Genomic DNA, 20,410 nt, shown 5'->3' with positions numbered 1-20,410 from the left:
TGTGATTGATGGCCTTGATTTGAATAGGAAAGTCATGCTAAACCTGGAGAACTTGCTCGATGATTTGTGACCAAACCAAGTATTCATAGGTCGATTCCATCAAAGATCTTGAAGTTGGGTCATGTGGTGCATGGTACCAATCAGAGCATTTGGTACATCAAACCTAGTGCAAGTAATTCAATAAGTGCATGGAAAGTGTGAGGATTAGGTTAAAGTGGGAAGAATCACCAACCTTCAATAAATGGTATTCCTAAGGAAATTTTGGACATAATAGCTGTCATTTGAAAGGCGGGTCATAAGAACTTAGTGCTTGTGCGCCACAAAATTATGCTTGATGTCATTTCTGTGCCACCAATCAAAATCGAGGAAATGATTAAAATGGTCCCTAAACTCTTTATGAAAGACTAAAATGGTCTCCAATTATATTAAATGACCATTTTTGTCCCTCAACTCCTTAAAGAGAGACCAAAATAGTGTCACAATGAGATTATTTTAATTCTTTTTTAAAGACTTGAGGGACCAAAATAGCTTTTTAATATAGTCAGGGATCATTTTGATTCTTCATAAAGAGTCAAGGGATCATTTTGATCTTTTTCTCAATCGAAATCATTTATTACCTCTTTGATGGATTAAATTGTGTTGATTGTTCCTAAATTGTTGGACCCTTATTTGGTACATGGAAAAATTGAACTAAGATCATGATTATATATGGGCAGCTTGTTCACCCTGTGGCCATGAATATATATATGATCACACTTGGTGGAAAGCATCACTAGAAATAGGTTTGTTGTCAAACATTTTTATGAGGCTTGATCTAAAAGATTTGGAGGATTGGAGAATGCTCTATGCTAGTTCCATGTATCAATTGGAAAACATGACCAACCCAAGGCAAGTTCAGTCTTGGAATATTAACGTTTATATGGTTGATGAGGGGAAAGAAAATTTTACAAATTGATTTTTATCTTTATCGCTAGCCCTAAAGGAAGATGCTTCTTCTCGATTCCTCTTAGATCTAAGTGCTATGAGAAAACTAGGTGTGAATGAATTAGATCTGAAGATTTAACGTAAAATAAAAGATTTGGCAAATGGTCTATGCAATGAATAATAAGGATATTGTAAAATCAGTGAACTAAAAAGAGATCCATGAAAACAATGAATGTGGAAAGCTAGAAATTATGAAGGCAGAAAAATTGGGAGAAAAGCAATTGATCTATTTGTTGACTCCAATATCAGCTCCAGCATCAAAGCGATCATGCAGGATGAAAATGACTGGCAAAGGGGCAAGCCCGTTGCATGAAAGTTAATCGAAATCTGTCGCCCAAAAACCCAAATCATTGAAACAACGTTCATTTGCAAAACGGGCAATGCTTGAGCGTCGGGGCAATTGAAATAGTTAAGATCAAGAGTCATATTGGTCGGCATCGTTGATTGATGAAAATAAAAAATTTGCATATGGAATGTGGCAGAATCGATGTGCGCGACTGATGACAATTTTTTGAGCGATTCGATGCACAATTTATATAAGTAGATATTTATTATTAATAAAAAAATTAATTTTAATACAATAACATCAGGCTTTTATCCCACTACATAGGGTCAGCTACATTAATTCTTTTTCTCTATTGTTAAGAGTCAAAAATCTCATTTAAATTTAGTAAAAAAAGGTTATTTCTAATATTTCGAAGTTTTTTTAAGTTTACCTCTACCTATCTTAACATAAGCCAAATCTAACACATCTACTCTCCTAATTAGGTCATTAAAAGGCTGTTGTTTAATGTGACAAAACCATCTATGGTGACTCTGTCTAATCTCAACTGTCATTGGAGCTACTCCAACCTTTTCATGTATATGCTTGTTTTGTATCCTGTCTCTAATAGTAAATTTACTCATCCACCTAAGCATTCTCATCTCTGTAATACTTAACTTAATATTATACTTCTCTTTTAATGGCCAACATTTTACCCTATAAAACATTGCAGGTTTCACTGCCATCTTATAGAATTTTCCTATAAGTTTGAGGAGTACTTGTCTATCATAAACAAGCCCAATGCATTCCTCCACTGTAATCTTCTTTTACGCTGAATAATACAACGAATTCTTTTTCAAAGTATATGCAGGTAATCTTCCAAAAGTTTAAGACACCATCTTCTCCAACGTACAAAGGTTCAAAAGTCAAGAAAGAGATTTTTTGTGACTATACACCCCAACATATTAGGCCAGAATTGCTTGAAGTCTTTCAACAGCCTAAAGCTTAATGTTTGAATGGGTGTAAAAGGCCAGATCCAACACACCCAAATATGGCCGGATCGCTGGCACTTCTGTCTACTCAATACGCCATAAGAACGGCCGTTGTAGCGGAACCTCCACTTCGTTAACCCGTTGTTAGGGTTTGTAGAAAATACGAAACCTAATCTAACTCGATAAGTTCAAGTGATTATTGTTTATGAAATTCTCCTAATTGACCGGAGAATCAAAGTTTCAGTGGGAAGGAAGAGTCACGAACAACTACCGAATGCTCGTAGATTCTAAGTCTTCAACCATGAAGGAGAACTCCAAATTTACCAACTTTAGTAAAATTAGCATTGGGAAGCACATTTCCCGTAGCTCAAGTCTGAAGCCTGAATCGGTATAAAGGTCGGATCCATCAAGCCCAAATATGGCCGGATTGCTGGCAGCTCTATCTACTCAACACGCTATAAGAAAGACTGCAGTAGAGGAACCCTCATTTCAGCAACCTGAGGATGAAGAGCTATCAAATTCTAACTCTCCTAATCTGATGAACTCAAGTGACTCAGATTAAAGTCTTCTCAAGTGGTTAATGATCAAGATACTGCATATATTTGGTACTATCAACCAAGTCCAAAACCTGCAAATTCTTTAACAAATCCGCAAAGCACAAAGCGAGGATCGAAGGAACTTTTTTCAACAAGTCCATCAAAATACAAAACAAAGGACCGAAGAAAATATCAGAAATTTTAAATAGAGCCTAAGGATGAACTAAGTGAATTTCATCATCAACAAGTCCGTTTTGTACAAAACTTTGGACCGATGACTTTCCATCATCGACCTACTGCAAACTTAAAGGGCTTAGATCGACGACATCTACTTCTTCATCAAGCCCGCTAAAACAAGAAGCAAAGGGCAAAAGATATAAAAATCACTTGACAAGTCAATAAGAATAAATTAGGTAATTCTCCATTAATGTCCGCCACACAAAGCATAGGACAAAAGGAATCAAAATCTCAGGACTCAAGCCAAAGTTGCGGAATGAGCACCCTGGATGACATTTACAAATGTCCCTAAAGACTCGGGCCATTTTAAATATTTATTTGGTCGATATCGCGCTGCATGCCAAGATTCTCAAATAAATATTTAAAATTTTGTCAAGATATCACCAGATGATAGAAGTTTGTTGAGCATATACATAAAGGCCATAAACTAAGGTGACAGTGGTGTTGAAAAAGAACAAGTGGCGATGCTATATACTACCATCAATCAATAAAGAGATACTCTAAGATCCTAAGTATGAGGTACTCTATCACTTTCATATGGGTCCCTACTTGACTAAAGCTAATATATCAACCACCATGGATACACCTAAAAGAGTCAAGAAGAAAGAGGACTAGTGTGACATCTAAACAAGTTTTTGGAGATCCAATAAACGAAATCCTCTATGTGACATCCAAACATGTTTTTGGAGATTCACTAAACGAAATCCTCTGTGTGACATCTAGAGATAATATATTGAGATCCACAAGTTCAATCAGCATGCAACAAACGTGGTTCACTCTAGGCGAAAATCATATTTATTGGGGGGCATTTGTTGACCACCAGACATAGAACCAAAACCAAGCCCAAAACCCGTTAAAATCCCAGAAATCCCGTAACATACCTGTGCATTCGGCACCGTTTTTTTAATTGCATCTCTCTTCATTTATTATTCATCTGTAATTTTCTCCATCTAATGTTAAGATTGTACATATTTTCTAATGTATTTACTAAGGGGCCGTTTAGATATAGTATTTAAGCAAGATTTGAGTTTAATCTTACCAAGTGCCGGAAAATGTGTCGTAAAATCTCACAGCAAGTTAAATTCCAATTTAATGCCGTTTTTTAGCTTATTGCTCTAAATCTGATAGTTTTCACTCATGTGACAGTAGACACGCCGACACAGCCAGACGAATGTATTGAGTTTGCCCACTCTAAAAAAGGCTGGATCCGCCCCTGCATGTGAGAATGTTTGGAGCTATTCTTAATCATATGTATTTAATACTCATTTAAGAGTTTTAATATATGATGTTTATATTAATTTATTAAGTTTAATATTAAATTAATTTGTTTAACTTTTTAAATAAAAAAATTGTTGAACCGGCCGGTTTTAGAAAACCAGACTGGTTCAACTGTTCATCGGTTGAACCGTTCATCGGTTGAACCGGCGGTTCTTGCCGGTTTAGTTTTTCAACAGTTAATTTCCTTCACTACTCCAAAACAATATTAATTTGCATTAAATATTACATACCACATTGTGAAGACATTAAACATTGTCAAATTTATCATTAAACACATCATATGTCATCAATAACAATGTCGAAAGTGTCAAAATCCTCTAAATTAACAAATCACATTGCATATAATATTCCATGAAATTGATTAAAAAAATCCACTTAAATAACTTGCATTGTTTTCATTTACTTTTTTTTTGTAATTAAAATTGTATGAATCATGACCTATTATTTCTTCTTTTCTATTGAATAAAGAAACTAATTATTTTAACAAAATTAGAAATCATAAATTTCTCCTCTCTAATTTAAATAAAAAATCCCTTACTCTTCCTCATTCATCTCTATCGATTGAGCACACTAACTACTCTTTCTCCATCTTTCTCTTTCACCTAAAAGAATAAAAAAAATTGAACTACTCACCAATTTTTGGCAAAAGAAAATACAAACTCCTCCTCATACATACACAATATTCTTCTTCCATACCAAAACTCCTATTTCTCTCCCTCGGCTTTAATGAATGATACAAAATCAATTTATCTCACAGAGGACACTACCAAAATACTGTAGATTTCGCAGCACTTACTAGCAGCGGTCGGAAAACCGGTGCCATAGAAGGGTATAGGCAGCGGTTTTAACCGATGCGAATTTAATATTATAACTGCGCGCGGTTTTAACCGCTGCTATAACCGGGATATATTCGCCCCCATTTGCCCTAACATAGTCATTCGACCGATTTTGATCAATCGACTACTCATTCAATTCGCTCGCTCGCCGAAACCCTTCTTCGTCGCCTCCGAATCGCCATCGACGACTGAATCGCCCACGACGGCTGACTACACTGGGTTGACGTCGAACCCATTCCCGTCACTGAATCTGTCATCACCGACAAATTCTGGGTCGCCATTCGGTGTATCGGTCTTAGGTAATTTCCAACTCCTCTCATCTGCCCTAATTTTTATAGTCCGGTCGACATTTTGTAGCTATTCTTAGATTTACTAAATTCTTGAATGATTCTTGTGATGCATTTTAAGTTTTCTGGTGATGCCCTAAATTTCGCATGCTTGTTCGTCATTTATTCGCTATTTCAGCGTACAATACTTTTCCACTTGCGATCCCCGTCGCACTTCTCTTCGCACTCCACTGCCGAAGCCGCCTCTCATCTTCTATCCAAACCAACCCGATGCCCTTGCCCCAGCTTCCGTCGCTGCCTCCCGATTCCTTCCGATCCACAGAGAGAGAGAGAGAGAGAGAGAGAGAGAGAGAGAGATCCTTCCCCATACCTGTTCTCCAAGCCGAAGCCCCATTCTCAATCTTCCCCTTTGTTGTTGTCTCCAAGCCAAGGCCGAATCCCATGACGAATCCACTGTGCCGACTACCCTAGTCGCCTCTAACCAGCGACCTCAAAACCTCCCCTAACGGCTTTCTCTCCTGTAGGATCGAAAGTTATAACAATTGATCGGAAGCAAACACAGGAGCTCGTTGGCTTTGAAGGTAACTCTCTCCCTTTCACGCGCAGTTTCGGCCAAATCCAGTAAAGTTGCCGAACAGAGAATGAAAGGAAAGGGGAGAGATTTTTTTATATATTATAATTAATTATAATTATTAGTAGTTATAATTAATTATAAGTACTAAATTAATTATGATTAATTATTAATTAATTAGAAATAATTAACTAAATATAATTAATTAATAATTAATGATTAATTGTTAACTATAATTATTTAATAGATTATAATTAATTATTTATTAGTTATAATTATAATTAATTAATTATTAATTAATTATGATTAATTATGATTAAGTATGTTTAATTATGATTAATTTTAATTAATTTATAATTAATTATAATTAATGATAATTGAAATGAAAATGCCTCTCTCTTTCCTCGATCTTTGAGCCCTCCACATCAATGACGGAGTTTGCTAAGGTATAAATTTTTTAAAAATCAGATTCAGGCCCTCGAAGTTTGCAGCATACTGGAAAATCGCCTATACACGCATTTATTGTGCGTGGTGGGATAGGACCTCGGTGTGGCGCCCACGAGGAGGCGGTTAATCACCTAAAAGCCCCATTTCGGAGTTCGCGGTGTACCAAAAAATCACCTATACAAGTCTTTATTGCGCGTGGTGGAATGGGAACCCGGTGCGATGCCTACGACGAGGCGAGGATACTCATAAGTACCCTCGAGCGAGAGGTAAGCAAACTGTCTTTTTAAATAGGTACCGAAGACCCTATACACGCCTTTGTTTCGCATGGTGGGAATGCCCAGTTTCTCGTAGTTTCCCCTAAACGAGGGAGACGTCGGGAGGTTGCCAAAATTTCAGGTGAACATGAGGCCGTACTTGAACTTGATTAAACAAATGAGAATTTGGGCTCAAACTTGATTTGAGCATTAATTGAACCTCACTTAACTTAAATGAATCATGATTTGAATGATTTGAACACAAGCAATTATTTTCAAGTTAACTATAGGGGGCTCGAATGAAGGGTAGACGCTCATCTTATGCCTGAACTATACTTGAACTCAAACTTGACATTGGACTTAAACTCGAATCCGAATTTTGAATTACAATGAATGCAAGCTCAACTAGAATTCGAGCATAATCAAGATGAATAAGTCATAAGAATTTTGAATTCAAGATGAACTTAGTTGAGCTCAAATAAAAGGTAACAAAGGGCCCAAAATGAAATTAAGAAATATTGGACTTGAACTTAAATGAATGAGGGGGAGCAAACTCAAGCAAATATGCAAGAATTCATGCCAAGCTTTCAAATGAACATGATTTGCTCATGAATAAATGAGATACTTATGAAAAATCATTCTACATGCTACAACCATGAAAAGAGATAAGGAACTTGGAATCATAATTTGTCTACAAACAATGTGCAAGGCACTATGAAAAAGGAATTCTTTATGGAAACTTTGACATTCTTATATGTATATACAGGAGCACGTAACCAATACTAGAACATTCGAATATTCTATAACAATACAATGGCAAGCAGATACATTTAAACCCCATAAGCAGAAGGATTCAACATGGTTGGTAGCAAAGGATTGATACATCCAGATGCATTCAAGTGAATATCAACACACCACGCATTATGCTCGCCAGAGTTAATAAGCAATGTTTAACAAATGTGTTGTTAAAGATCAATGCAAATCTTGGCGATCTAAGCTCACAACTATCTATCAATCAAAGTGTATAAAGAGAATACACATATGATGTCTAGGGATGTTATGCGGGTCAAATAATGAATCTAAGTTTGAACCCGATCATTCTCAACACGGTCTGAATCATTAAATAAATATGCGGTCACGAGGTTGACCGAAATATTTATTTTATACATTTAAATTAGTCAAGATTCATCGATAAAATCATACACATGTATGGGCCCCGACGAGCGTGTTATTGGTACACACATGACATTTAGGGATGCTACACGTGTTATTAAATTTGAATTCGATCCTCCCAAGTAGGTAAAAATGAGTTGGCAGTGTTTAATTATAAAATGCTCCCAATCATAAAACCCGCATGGGTCCTGACGAGCGTGTTATTGGTATGCATGTGGCACCCAAGGATATTACGTGAGTCAAATGATGAATCTAGGTTCGAACCTGATCTTTCTTGGCACTGTTCGAACTATTAAATAAATATGCGATCACGAGGTCGACCGGGGTATTTGTTTTATACATTAATATTAGGCCTTCAAGGCCCTTTTTAAGAAAAATTCATCGATAAAATCAAACACCCGCATAGGCAAATCAAACACCCGCATAGGCCTCGACGAGCGTGTTGTGGAAATAAACGTGATGTCTAGGGATGCTGCCTGAGTCAATAAATTTGAACCCGATCCTCCTAAGCAGGTAAATAGGAGTCGACAAGGTTCAATAAATATTTACAAAATATCCCCAAACACCCGTATGGGTCCCGGTGTGCGTGATGTATTTACACACATGACTAGGGCTGCAAGCGAACCAAGCTCCGACGAGCTACTTGATGCTCGGTTCGATTAAAGCTCGTTTGTGATCATTTAACTAACTAAACAAACAAACTTGAACAACATTTTAAATACTCGATCCTTAAATAAACAAGCTTGAACACTAATGTGTTCGATTCATTTATGTTCACGAACAACATCATTTGAAGTTCGTGAACAAGCTCGACATTAAGCTCGATAAAAGCTCAAATGGAGAGAAATGCAACAGTAAGCTTCATTTAAGAATATATTCATATAGATTAATCATATTTTCATTTTAAATAGACAAATGCTTTTATTATAAACTTAATTTTTGAACAAAAGACATTTCGCAATTATCCATGTTTGCTAGATTATTTGTTTAAGATGTTCATGAACAAATTTAATATTTGTTTGTTCAATAGATTGTTTGTTAAATATGTTCACGAACATAGCTTGTTAAGGTTTATTTGTTTAAAGCTCGATAAGCATTAAACGAACTGAACATGAACCAAACATGAACACCATTAAATTAAACGAACCAAATATGAACACAAATAATAAAGCTCGAATCAAATATGATCAGAACTTGAACAAGCTAATGATAAACGAACTCAAACATAACACTCACATACTCGGCTCGGTTCGTTTGTAGCCATACACGTGACGTATAGGGATGCTGCGCTGGTCAATAAAATTGAATCCGATTTTCCTAAGCATGTAAATAGGAGTCGACAAGGTTCAACAAATAATCTTAAAATGCCTCCAAACACCCGCATAGGCTTCGACGAGCGTGATGTATTCATACACGTGACGTCTAGGGATGCTGCGTGGGTCCATAAATAAACCCAAGTTTGAGCCCAATTCTCCTATGCAGGTAGATAGGAGTTGACATAGCTCGAACCATTAAATAAATATATGATCGCTAGGTTGACCGGGATATTTATTTTATACATTCATATTAGGCATTCAAGGCTTTAAATAAAGAGAATTTATAAACAAAGGCATAAAGCCTACAAAATTCGATCATTTGTCGACAGATCGACAGAGTTGACAAGTTTCATCTATAAAATGTAAATAATTTCAAATGGAAATTACCCTGAACATCCCAATGATGGCCATGTTGAATGCTTATCTCAACCGGAAGGGTTCACAAGTACTTTCAAATGATTTCTCAAATATCCACAAAAATCCAAAACTCCACAAAATCATCCAAGTCCAAAATATTTAAAATTTGAAATTAAATCATCAACCATTTAAAGTAAAATCCATCCACCCCCCACAACAGTTTTTTTAGGTGGACAAATTCGAATATAACTTCAGCTCACACATATTTAAATGCCTAGTCGTAAATATCACTAGGATCCAATCTCAAATAATCTCCTACCAATAAGGATGTGGTACGTGTCCTCTAACCAGTGGTTTTGCCATCAAATGGCACCGCAGGATAAACGGTTATGACCCGGGGCCCTCTGAACCGAGTGCTTTTGTCGCCAAATGGCACCACGAGATACCCATTATGGTCAGAGCCAATACGTTCCTTAGTGGCATTAAATCCTTGAGATATGAATAAATATGATATGATTGATAGGGCACAAAGCCCTTTGTTAGCTAAGGTGGATTCGAATTTGTCCACTTAGACAAACATTCACTCCAGATCTACAAGGTCTCCTTGGATGAAACAACCCATGGCTGTCGACAAGGATCCTTCTGTTAGGTTGGGTCGACTACCTTCTCTGACTAAGTAAACTAGGGACTATGATGGCCCTGGACGACGGAACCATGGGATCTTGATCGGGTCCATCATCCATTCCCCCACCATCCGTTTTAAGTACTAGATGGTGAAATTTCTACTTTTGAATGTCAATCTTTTCAAATATCCAAAGCCCATTGGTGCTACTATATGCCAGATAACACGTATTTTATACGTATCTGATCGACGACTAGCCTCAATCGAAAGTTCTCTTTCGTTATCGAGAGGGGTAATTAACTATAGGGGCTTGCGCCTATAGGAAACCAGAACTCAGATCATAAAGTCCTCAGAAAATGAGGGTGAAATCTCTGGGTAGTGTCTTATCTACAAACCCATCTGCCTTCCAAAATTTACCCCGGAACTTAATCCGTTAAAACTTTCCCCGAAGAAAGGAAAAGCAACAGCGGGCGGAGGCCGGGGCCGAATTTTCGGAGCCCACAAGAAGAAAGAAAGAGAAGAGAAAGAAATATGATCAATTGTACTTTCAAAGTTTTGAACAATTTTTAGAACAGTTTCAAGTGATTTTTGTTATGAAGTTCTGTTATTCCTTTCTGTTGTACTTTTTTCCAGGTAGTTTTTTGTGGTTCATTTTGTACAAGTTTCTTCTTAGGTAATGATGATAGATTTATCTTAAAAATTAAATCTAATGCAGTGCAAGAGTAACCTTGTATTTTGATATGGTCTGGGAACCGTTTTACTCTTTTGCCTGTCAAGGAGTTATTTCGAGTGGGTGTGGTACACATAAAAACTTGAAACGGCTATATTATATAAGCACAAAGCAAACATTCCGGTAATTCACATCTAGAATCTATTGAAGGTTATACTGCTAACTAGGTAGTTTGTGGAATGTTAAATCCGGGCTTAAAATATTTATTTCAGATGAATTATGTTCCTGCTTTTGCCCTGTTGATAAAATTTGGATTCTCTTCATTCACTTCTGAAATTTCATTATTTGATATGAATGAACGTCTTTATATGTTGTCTAGCAATATAATATACCTTCTCTGTACTTACCTATGGGCTTCAATAACAGTCCCATTATGTTATGTTGTTTCAGGTTGTACCAATTCCATTGGCTAAAGCATCTAATATACAGCGGATATTTAATTTTGCTGCGAAGAAATTAGGATTTGAATTTTCTGTGGTGGCTTCAAGTAAGTCTTATAAGAAACAGGTTGGCTTATTTTGCATCTGCTTATTTCTTAAAGAAAAGTATTGCTGGCATAACTCAGGGATTTGTTTTCCCAAAGAATCTTTTATAGCGTTTGCACTTTGAACTTAAAAAGCTTAGACTTAACTGCAATGTCTTTTAAGTCCACAGAGTCGAATGATATATAATAGTATAAGCGTGAGCATTTGGTTATCTTGTTCATGCTTGTTCGGAGTCCACTAATATGCTCATCTATTTGACAGAAATCCCTCATTATTCCATATGTGATGTATATCTCATGGAATATTGAATCGTGAAGGTAACAATACTCCTGCTCTACTGAGTGGCCTTTCTACATGATTATAGGAATGTGGTTTAGCAGGTCTACTCAGTTGCTCTTCATGTTGGAGGCCTTAATTACTGCTTATGAGGAATGAACCCTGACACAGGAAACAAACACAGATTAGCCCACTTAGGATACATGAATATTTAGGCACACAAACAGACTTATATGTAGTATTTAAGGGGTGTTGGATGGCGATCCTAACTTTGTAGTATTTAAGGGGTGTCATCCAATGTAATTTTAAGTGGACAATATAGTGGAAATTTAGTGCTTCTGGGTGTTGGAGGATTGGTTTCCGAATCACTAAAAATCTGTATTATGCTTTTCATTTGATTTCTCTTTTGTATATTTACTACCAAATTCTTTAAAAAATCCTAAACTAAGAGCATCTTTCTCCAATTTGACAACTGCAACATTTTGCAGTGCACATATAGGACATTGGGTCGTGAAGCTTGATCTCCAGCTATCTGTCCTATATTCAAATAATACGGCATTTCTCCAGAAACCTCAGTGATTCTGAAGAGATGATAGAATGTGACATTTTTTTCTTCAACTACTCATTTTTCGACCCTACAAAATCATTCAATTTGCATGTTTACTATTGCAGTTAGGGCCTTCCTCTAGTAATACATCGGCGGGCTTTCTTCTTACGCCAAGTTCCTTTATCCCAACTATCACTATCAGGGTCTCTAGAGTTTTCAATTGGAGGACTTAATTGTACTTGATTGATAAAACCTCTAGGTCCAATGTATAATGGGTGCGTTTCTTCTCAACATGGTTGTTAACTGCAAGAGTTTTCCCACAATAGTTCATATATGCTTGCATCTGTTGTAATCCTCCTGTATTCACTGCAATCTTCAGTCCCTGCTCGCAAATATCACATTGCATGTGTATCTATGTTCACAAGGAACTCAACATCCTTGCAGCATATCTACTATCACCGCTGCTTGTGACATTTGCAAGGAATATTATCATTTGCGAGCAAGCATTGTGCGTTAGCATGCTAATATAGACTACCCAGTTGAGCTGCATTCATCATTGATTTCTCCCTGTATATAGACTGGCGAGTTGTTGCATTTGCTTGCATGTCTTCTAATATTCCTGGGAATTGTCGCATGCATCTGCCAGATAGATGTCATCTGTTGTAGGGAGATTGTTACATTTGTTACTTGTCGACTTCCTTTGCTTGCAAGGGATCCACCATACTTGCACATCTATCATATCTACTTGTAGGTGTCATGTAAAGAGTATGAACTTTTCATTCCTAACAAGAACATTGCAGCAGCTTTTAGTATCTAGGTTATGTGATTTGAATGTTCGTAAATTTTGATCCATTTACAGGTGGTGACCACAGTGAAGCTAGAATTTCTCTGAGGTCTAAGTTTGATGGGAAATCAAACTTGTTTTACGTGGAACTCCCAGATGGTAATATTCTTTCATATTCTGTTGCTGATAAAGAGAAGCTCCCTGTTCAATTTGGACGTGAGGTACGTCACATGCGATTATTTTCATTTGGCTCATAGCTATTACCAATGCCAACATCTTAGAAAATTTCTTCCACGTCATTAATTTATTGGTTCTTCAAAATATTTCGTGGAATTCAAGCATAATATTTACTATTGCTTTATGAATTTCTAAATTGCTTGCTTTTTACACTATTATAATGGCCTAGAGTAACGCCTATCATGATCCTCCACTTTAACCGCTTGAGCAAACTGAACTATCAGAGTCTTACTAGATTTGAATATTTTGTCCAAAACATGTCTTATCTTTGGATTGTTATTGCTTAGGAATAGATGAAAATTCTTTGTTCAAATCATTTCTTCTCTCTTCTCTTCCTCTAAACGAACATTCTTCTGGAATTCATAGTTTTCCTTCAGCTTTGAAGCCACGCCAATTTGTTACTTCTGACTTAGCATTTTGTTGAAAAATTGGGCAGGATGAGTCTCAACAATTTGTTTTAGGATAAGTATAATATATGGGTAATCAAAATTTATTTTTAATACTTCTCAAAATAAATCCGACACGTTGAGATCATCTTAATCAAATTTTGATCAGGATATCCTGACCAAAATTTTCTGATCAAGCATTTATCATAGAATTTAATGCATTCCTTTGGCTTTTATACCATCTCAAATTTTCGCTCAATTGGGTATTTAAGGAAGCGAATGAGGCAACGATCGCGGAGCTGATTCGCGAGATTCACGGGAGGCGACGTGAGCGGCGCCGAAGGAACAGTGCCTCGGCAGGATTTGAGCCAGATTTTCAAGATTTCGGGCAGATATCGTGGATTCGTCGGATAAGGTATGATGTGTATTTCACTTCATTTTTGTTTCATTTGGCCATAATCCAGAGGTCAACATTCTCAAAATAAATCCAAAATGTTGAGATCATCTTAATAGAATTTTGATCAGGATATCCTGACCAAAATTTTCTAATCAAGCATTTATCATAGAATTTGTTGCATTCCTTTGGCTTTTATACCATCTCAAGTTTTTTACTTTATATTTGGGAAAAAAATAATGAGGTTAAAAAATAGTTAGATTTATTTTGAGATGAGTGCAACTTATTGATAATAAAAAATTATATTGCACTTATCTTAAATTTAATAATATTGAGATTTATCTTAATTAAAATTTGATTATTTATCCAAGTCAATTTTTTCCTTTTTTTTCATTTATGGGCTGTGTAGATTTTCCATATTTTCCATGATAGAGTGGTTTCTCTTACCACCATAAATTGTAATTCCTAACCCATCAAATTAGTAATAATAATTATCTTTAAATTACTTCACAGGTATTAGCAGGCCTCTTAAACATGGCAGATAGAGCAGATTGGAGGAATTGCAAGCTAAGTAAAGAAGATGAGTTACAGATGGTGGAAAAATTCAAGAAAGGATTTGAAGAATTAGATCCTGCTGCTTGATTTTTAATTGTTGCATTTGATTATTGGACGAAGAATTAGATCCTGCTGCATGATTTTTTGTGGTTGCATTTGATTATTGGAGGATCTGAGGCTTCCTTTAGGGCTTTCTAATCCTGCCCTTATAAACCTACTTGGAATTTAAGATTTCAGTTGCCAGCCATTGCTTTAAAGCTTATTCAAAAAATATGAAGCTCATTCATAATTTAAAGGTGTAAAATTTTGGCTGCTGTATAATATTTAAGAAATGTAGTGATCTTAGTTTGGTCTGTTAGAAAAAGTTATGGTGAAAAGTTGTTAAAATTTTGTTGATTTGTAAATCTAGCTTGTTTTTTTTTTCTTAATTATTGTAACATTTTATATGTGATGTATATTTAGTGATGATTGAAATGCCCACAAAATCGAAAGACTAATGTAATAAGAATAATCCTAACTATCATATTGTCAAGATGAATTTAGTAACTGTATGATTTAAGCGTGCAATTTATTAGACATTGCAAGCCTTTTTAGTTGTTAGGCTAATTACTGGAGTTCGAATTTGATATGCCAATTAAGTTCGAAATTAATGCTGAATTGTATAGAAAGATTTTCATTTTGAAGTTGATTTTTTTTTTAGCGCACAATATTGAAATCTTTCTTATTTATAAAGTTAATTCTCATATATATATAAAATATTAACTATTGAGTTTATGTATTTTTATGTGATTAAATTATTTCGAATTTCATATAAGTAAAAGATGAGTTATTTAATATTTGGATGAAAACTTGTATAATAGAGGTAGGATAGCATTTTCTGACTAATAAAAATTTGGATGCAGGGATGGCAAGGAAAATACATATTAAAAAAGAAAGACAAGAAAGAAGGAAAAGGGCAATCATTCAAGTTGTTTTTGTAGAACACAAAAATTTTGGATCAGTTTTAATTAAGTTTAGGGTGTGATCAAGTCTCTTGGAACTCATTATTTTGATGGAATATCATTAAATTATCTTTTATAATTGTTAAAGTTTTATTAAGCTTTTTCATTAAAATTGAATTAAATTTTATGTTGGAGGGGCCTATGCGTTGATTAAAAGTAAAATTACAAGGTCCTTAAAGGGACCTCGAGCTCTCTACTGCCCCAAGGAGCTACAAGAAGAAAGCAAAAAAAAATCTATGAGCTCAAGATCCATACTACTCAAAATACTAAAAAAAAAAAAAAAAAAAAAAAAAAAAAAAAAAAAAAAATAAAAAAAAAACCTTAAGAACCTTCTACGGTGCACAAGCAAGTGCACCCAAAAAAAGGAGAGCAGCAGATAATGACGATCAGCACGAGCTGCCTGTCCAAAAAAATTAGAAGCACACAGACCTGCACAAAAAAAGATCCTCCAAAAAACTAATAGGACAAAAAAGAGGTAACAGAACCACCAGTGTATCACATAACAGCCAAACAACTTCCAGTAAATAAAACCACCAAATTCCTCCCAAAATAAGTATAGGCCTTAGGACAATACACCCAATGGAAATGCACAATGCCACCACAAAAGGAAATAGAGTAACCCATCAGAATAGAAACGTCCCAAAATACATTATTCGGGAAATGGCAAAGGACCCGGCGACTCCGCCGCACCGGGGAAGGTGGAAGTGATTTTGTAAGGGCTTCTCCGCCTAGTTGTGGGGGCTAAAGGAGAGACACTTATTTTAGTGCAATACTTGGAGGGTGCTTCCAAGGAGTGGACGTAGGTCAAGGTTTGACCGAACCACTATAAATCTGGTGTGTTCTTTCTTTTTACTGCTTCCGCATTATTTAATTTCCGCACTTTGATTTCTGTGGTTATTTTGGTTTGAGTTTTATCTTGGGTTTTTAAGTTATCCAATTCACCTCTTCTCTTTGTTAGCTTTGGGCCAGTTCATGAGGGCTTAACATCCCTAACGAACTTTCAATTATTTTCAGAGCACTTTCTAGTGCCATCTGAGCACTTACATAACAATCCAAATTGAACTTTCAATTGGTATTAGAAAGCGTCTCATAATTTTTGATTTAAAATCCCTGAGAAAAGTTCAAATGACATATTTTGAAAATAAGAATACTGTTGAGGGTTATTTAATAACTCATCTTATTCAATAAATAGTTATTCGATAATATTCCATTTAATTTTTAGAAAAATAAGAATGTCAACGTTTTTATAGTCGATTGATTTGGAATATGACATATGATGCAAGAAGGTTATTATGCACTATTTAGATTTATAAATGACATCAAAGTTGAAACACTTTTTAGTGATGGAGAAATGAGGATAAAAACCTTAAACATCTGAATGCTAAATATATGGACTATTTTTTTGTGCACTTAAATCAGATGACTATATGCGAGTCTCTACCTATACTACTTGCTAGGATATCTGGGATAGGTTATGTATTACTTATAAGAGAACTAATAAAGTTAAGCATTCTTGATTAAACATTTTGCTACATGATTACAAACTCTTTTGCATGAAACTAAATAAAAATATCTCTAACATGTACACTAATTTTACTAAGATAGTGACATGTTTGCATGCTCTAGGAAGAGAAGTATCATACTTTGAAAAGGTAGGTAAAGTTCTTCATTGTTTTGATAGATTTGATGTAAAAGTCACCACTATTTATGAATCTAAAATTTTAAAGATTTACTTTATGTAAAAGTCACCACTATCTCTCATTGCTTATGAGCAAACTTTGAGTCAAAGACTTTTGGATGCATGTGACAGGAGGAAGGAGAAGATTGTGGCATTGAAGGCTGATGATTCTGATAGCAATAGCTCTACAACTAGAGAAGAAGATGATATAACATTGATAACCTGATAATTCAAGAGCTTTCTAAAGCAAATGCAAAGGTGTCATCAATAGTGGAATAAAGTAAAATCATGTAAAAGTACTAAAGTTTTCTCTTACACTATCTATTTTGAATGGCCAAAATCAGGACTTGTGAGATTTGGTTGCCCTAATGTAAAGACTCACCCAACCAAGGAGAAGGATAAAGAAAAATCTTATTTCAAAAAGGAAAAGTGAGGATTCAAAAATCCTTTTAGGCACTCTACCTCAGATTCATCAGTACACAAAGTAGACAAGGAGGTAACAAATTTGTGCCTTATGGAAAATTATAATCTTGATCATTTTGATCAAGTGTGATAAGTAAACTATCCTATAATGAGCTGTTTAATATTTATGAAAAAATTTATGACTTATATAGGAATCTAAGGAAATTGCATGCTAATTTAAAAAAAAAAGAACTTTCAGATATAAAATGGGATCATGACTTATTAGTTAGATAGCATGCATATCTTAAGTTTGAGTATATTTCATTAGACAAAGAACATGCATCTCTGTAACATGAATTTGATGATTTGAATAAAAAAACAAGCAAGTTGCATGAATCCTTGAAATTCAAACATATTGAATTAGAAGAAGTATTCAAGGAATTAGAAACACTTGCGACCAAACTATACCTAGTGAGCATGCATTAAAAATTAAAGTTGACATCTATGAGAAGGCAACTAGTTTTTGAAAGAGAAAATTAATGCACTTCAAAACAATAAACCACCGCCCACACTAGCATAATAGTATAAGCCTAAAGTATAGTATACATCTCTTATCCCTAGAAGGAGGGCACTACCATTCACATAGATTAGTGAATCCATTTGCAGGTGTTAGGTGCTATTCTTGTGGCATGGTAGGACACATAACTTGCACTTGCACTATACATTGTAGAACACATATAGTGTGAAGGAAAAAGTCATATGCATCACATCATAATATATATCTAACTCATCCATTAAAGTATAAGGTGGAACCCAAATTCACTTGGGTTCTTAAATCTAACCCTTGATTAACATTGTAGGTATGATTTTACAAAATACCTAGTGAGAGCATGTGGTACCTAGACATTAAATATTCATGGCACATGAATGGAGATATTAAGAAATTCATCATTCTAGAGGTTATGGCTGGAGACAAGGTTATATTTGGAGATAATATCACCTGGAAAGTGATGGGCTCAGGTATGATTAGTAACTCTAAACATTTTTTTATTAAAAATATTTAACTATTAGATGGATTAAAATATAATTTGCTTAGTATTAATCAATTGTGTGACAAAAGATTTGACATAAAATTTTTATCTACTAAAATATTTGATTAGTTTAAATGGAAAATTTATTTTAGAAGGAAAAATAATAAATAATATTTACTTGTTTGATTTGAATTGTGTTGATTATTTAAAATTTTTATTTTTGAAATTTGTTGTTAATGAATTATGGCTATATCATAAGAGACTATGTCATACAAGCATGAAGACACTTAAAAAAATAACTCACAAAGACATAATTAGAGGATACCCATGTGATACCTACTAATTAGGAAAATAATTTAAATCATTATTTCAATCCATTAAGGACATCACCACCTCAAGACTACTAGAAATCTTACATATGGACTTGTTTGAACCTATTAGTAGAACCTTCTTAGGTGGAAAAAACTTTTGGATTTGTAATAGTTAATGATTACTATAGATTCACCTATGTTAGATTCCTATCTCAGAAAAGTGAATCATTTGAGAAATTTAGAATGTTCTCCACTTGGATTCAAAAAAAAAATAGGATGCAAATTATCTATCATCCATATTGATCATGATGGATTATTTAAGAATAATATGTTTGAATCCTTCTATAAGGTGTTAGGAATTGAACATAACATTTTTGCCCCTAGGACCTCTTAGTAGATTGGGATAACTGAAAGAAAGAATAAAACATTAATGGAAGCTACTTGGTCAATTTTAGCTGAATATTTTCTCCCTAGATATTTTTGGACATAAGTAATGAATACTTCTTGTTATATTTTGATTAGGGTAATTAGATAAAAAATTAGTAAGATACCCTATGAGTTTCTTAATAGGGTAATTAGATAAAAAATTAATAAGATACCCTATGAGTTTCTTAAGGATAGAACATCCAATCTTGCACATCTTCATGTCTTTGGTAGTAAATACTTTACCCTTATAAATTGAAAATCTCCTCTAGAAAAATTTGATCCCAAATACAATGAAAGAGTCTTCTTAGGTTATTCCTGTGTAGGTAAAGCTTATAGGATCTTTAATAAGAGGACTTTAGTTATAGAGGAATAAACCCTTATGGTATTTGATGAATCTAATAAATTTGGTGAGCCTAAGTAAGAAGAAGAAGAAGCAGAGGTAGATGTTACCCAAGGAGTAAAATCTATTGACCTAGGAGATAGAGAAGAACCTCAAGAGTCATTGGTTAGAGAATAGAGATATTCATCTAGTCATCCTAGGGAGCTCATCATAAGAGTTCCATTTATAAGAGTTAGAACTAGGCATGAACTTATGAAGGAGGTTAATTATTCAACATTCATCTCTATTGTAGAATATACAAATATAAATCAAGCCTTATCCAATGAATTTTGGGTCCTATCTATGCAAGAAGAGTTAAACCAATTTATTAGGAATAATGTATGGAAGTGGGTTAGTAGACCTAAGGACCGGAGTGTAGTAGGTACCAAGTGGGTATTCAATAATAAGATAAATTATTCTAGAGTACTTGTTAGGACAGATTAGTAGCTAAGAAATGCAATTACATTAAAGACCTTAATTTTGAGAAAATCTTTTGCCCCTGTAGCTAGATTATAACCCATTAGAGTATTGTTAGCATTTGCATATTTTAGAGCCTTCAAGTTATATCAAATGGATGTAAAGAGTACTTTCTTGATGGGGTTATAAAAGAGATGTTTATGTAGAACAACCCACATG

General features: G+C 34.8%; 1 protein-coding gene across 2 annotated transcripts in view; it reads left to right on the top strand.

The window, feature by feature from the left end:
- The window catches only part of LOC110107706 (zinc finger CCCH domain-containing protein 59), a 79,424-nt gene extending 64,677 nt beyond the window's left edge, over positions 1 to 14,747 (top strand). The window contains exons 8-10 of one of the 2 annotated variants that reach the window (XM_028699425.1): positions 11,273 to 11,369; positions 13,050 to 13,195; positions 14,505 to 14,747. In XM_028699425.1, coding sequence (XP_028555258.1) covers positions 11,273 to 11,369; positions 13,050 to 13,195; positions 14,505 to 14,633 — 372 coding nt within the window. In that variant the 3' untranslated portion in view covers positions 14,634 to 14,747. The remainder of the gene's footprint in view (positions 1 to 11,272; positions 11,370 to 13,049; positions 13,196 to 14,504) is intronic. The other variant, XM_020838046.2, reaches the window with a different exon arrangement.
- Positions 14,748 to 20,410: the final 5,663 nt, after the last annotated feature.

Source organism: Dendrobium catenatum, unplaced genomic scaffold, assembly GCF_001605985.2.
Source record: "Dendrobium catenatum unplaced genomic scaffold, ASM160598v2 fragScaff_scaffold_1284, whole genome shotgun sequence".
Lineage (NCBI taxonomy): Eukaryota > Viridiplantae > Streptophyta > Magnoliopsida > Asparagales > Orchidaceae > Dendrobium > Dendrobium catenatum.
This window is presented reverse-complemented; position numbering and strand designations above follow the sequence as displayed.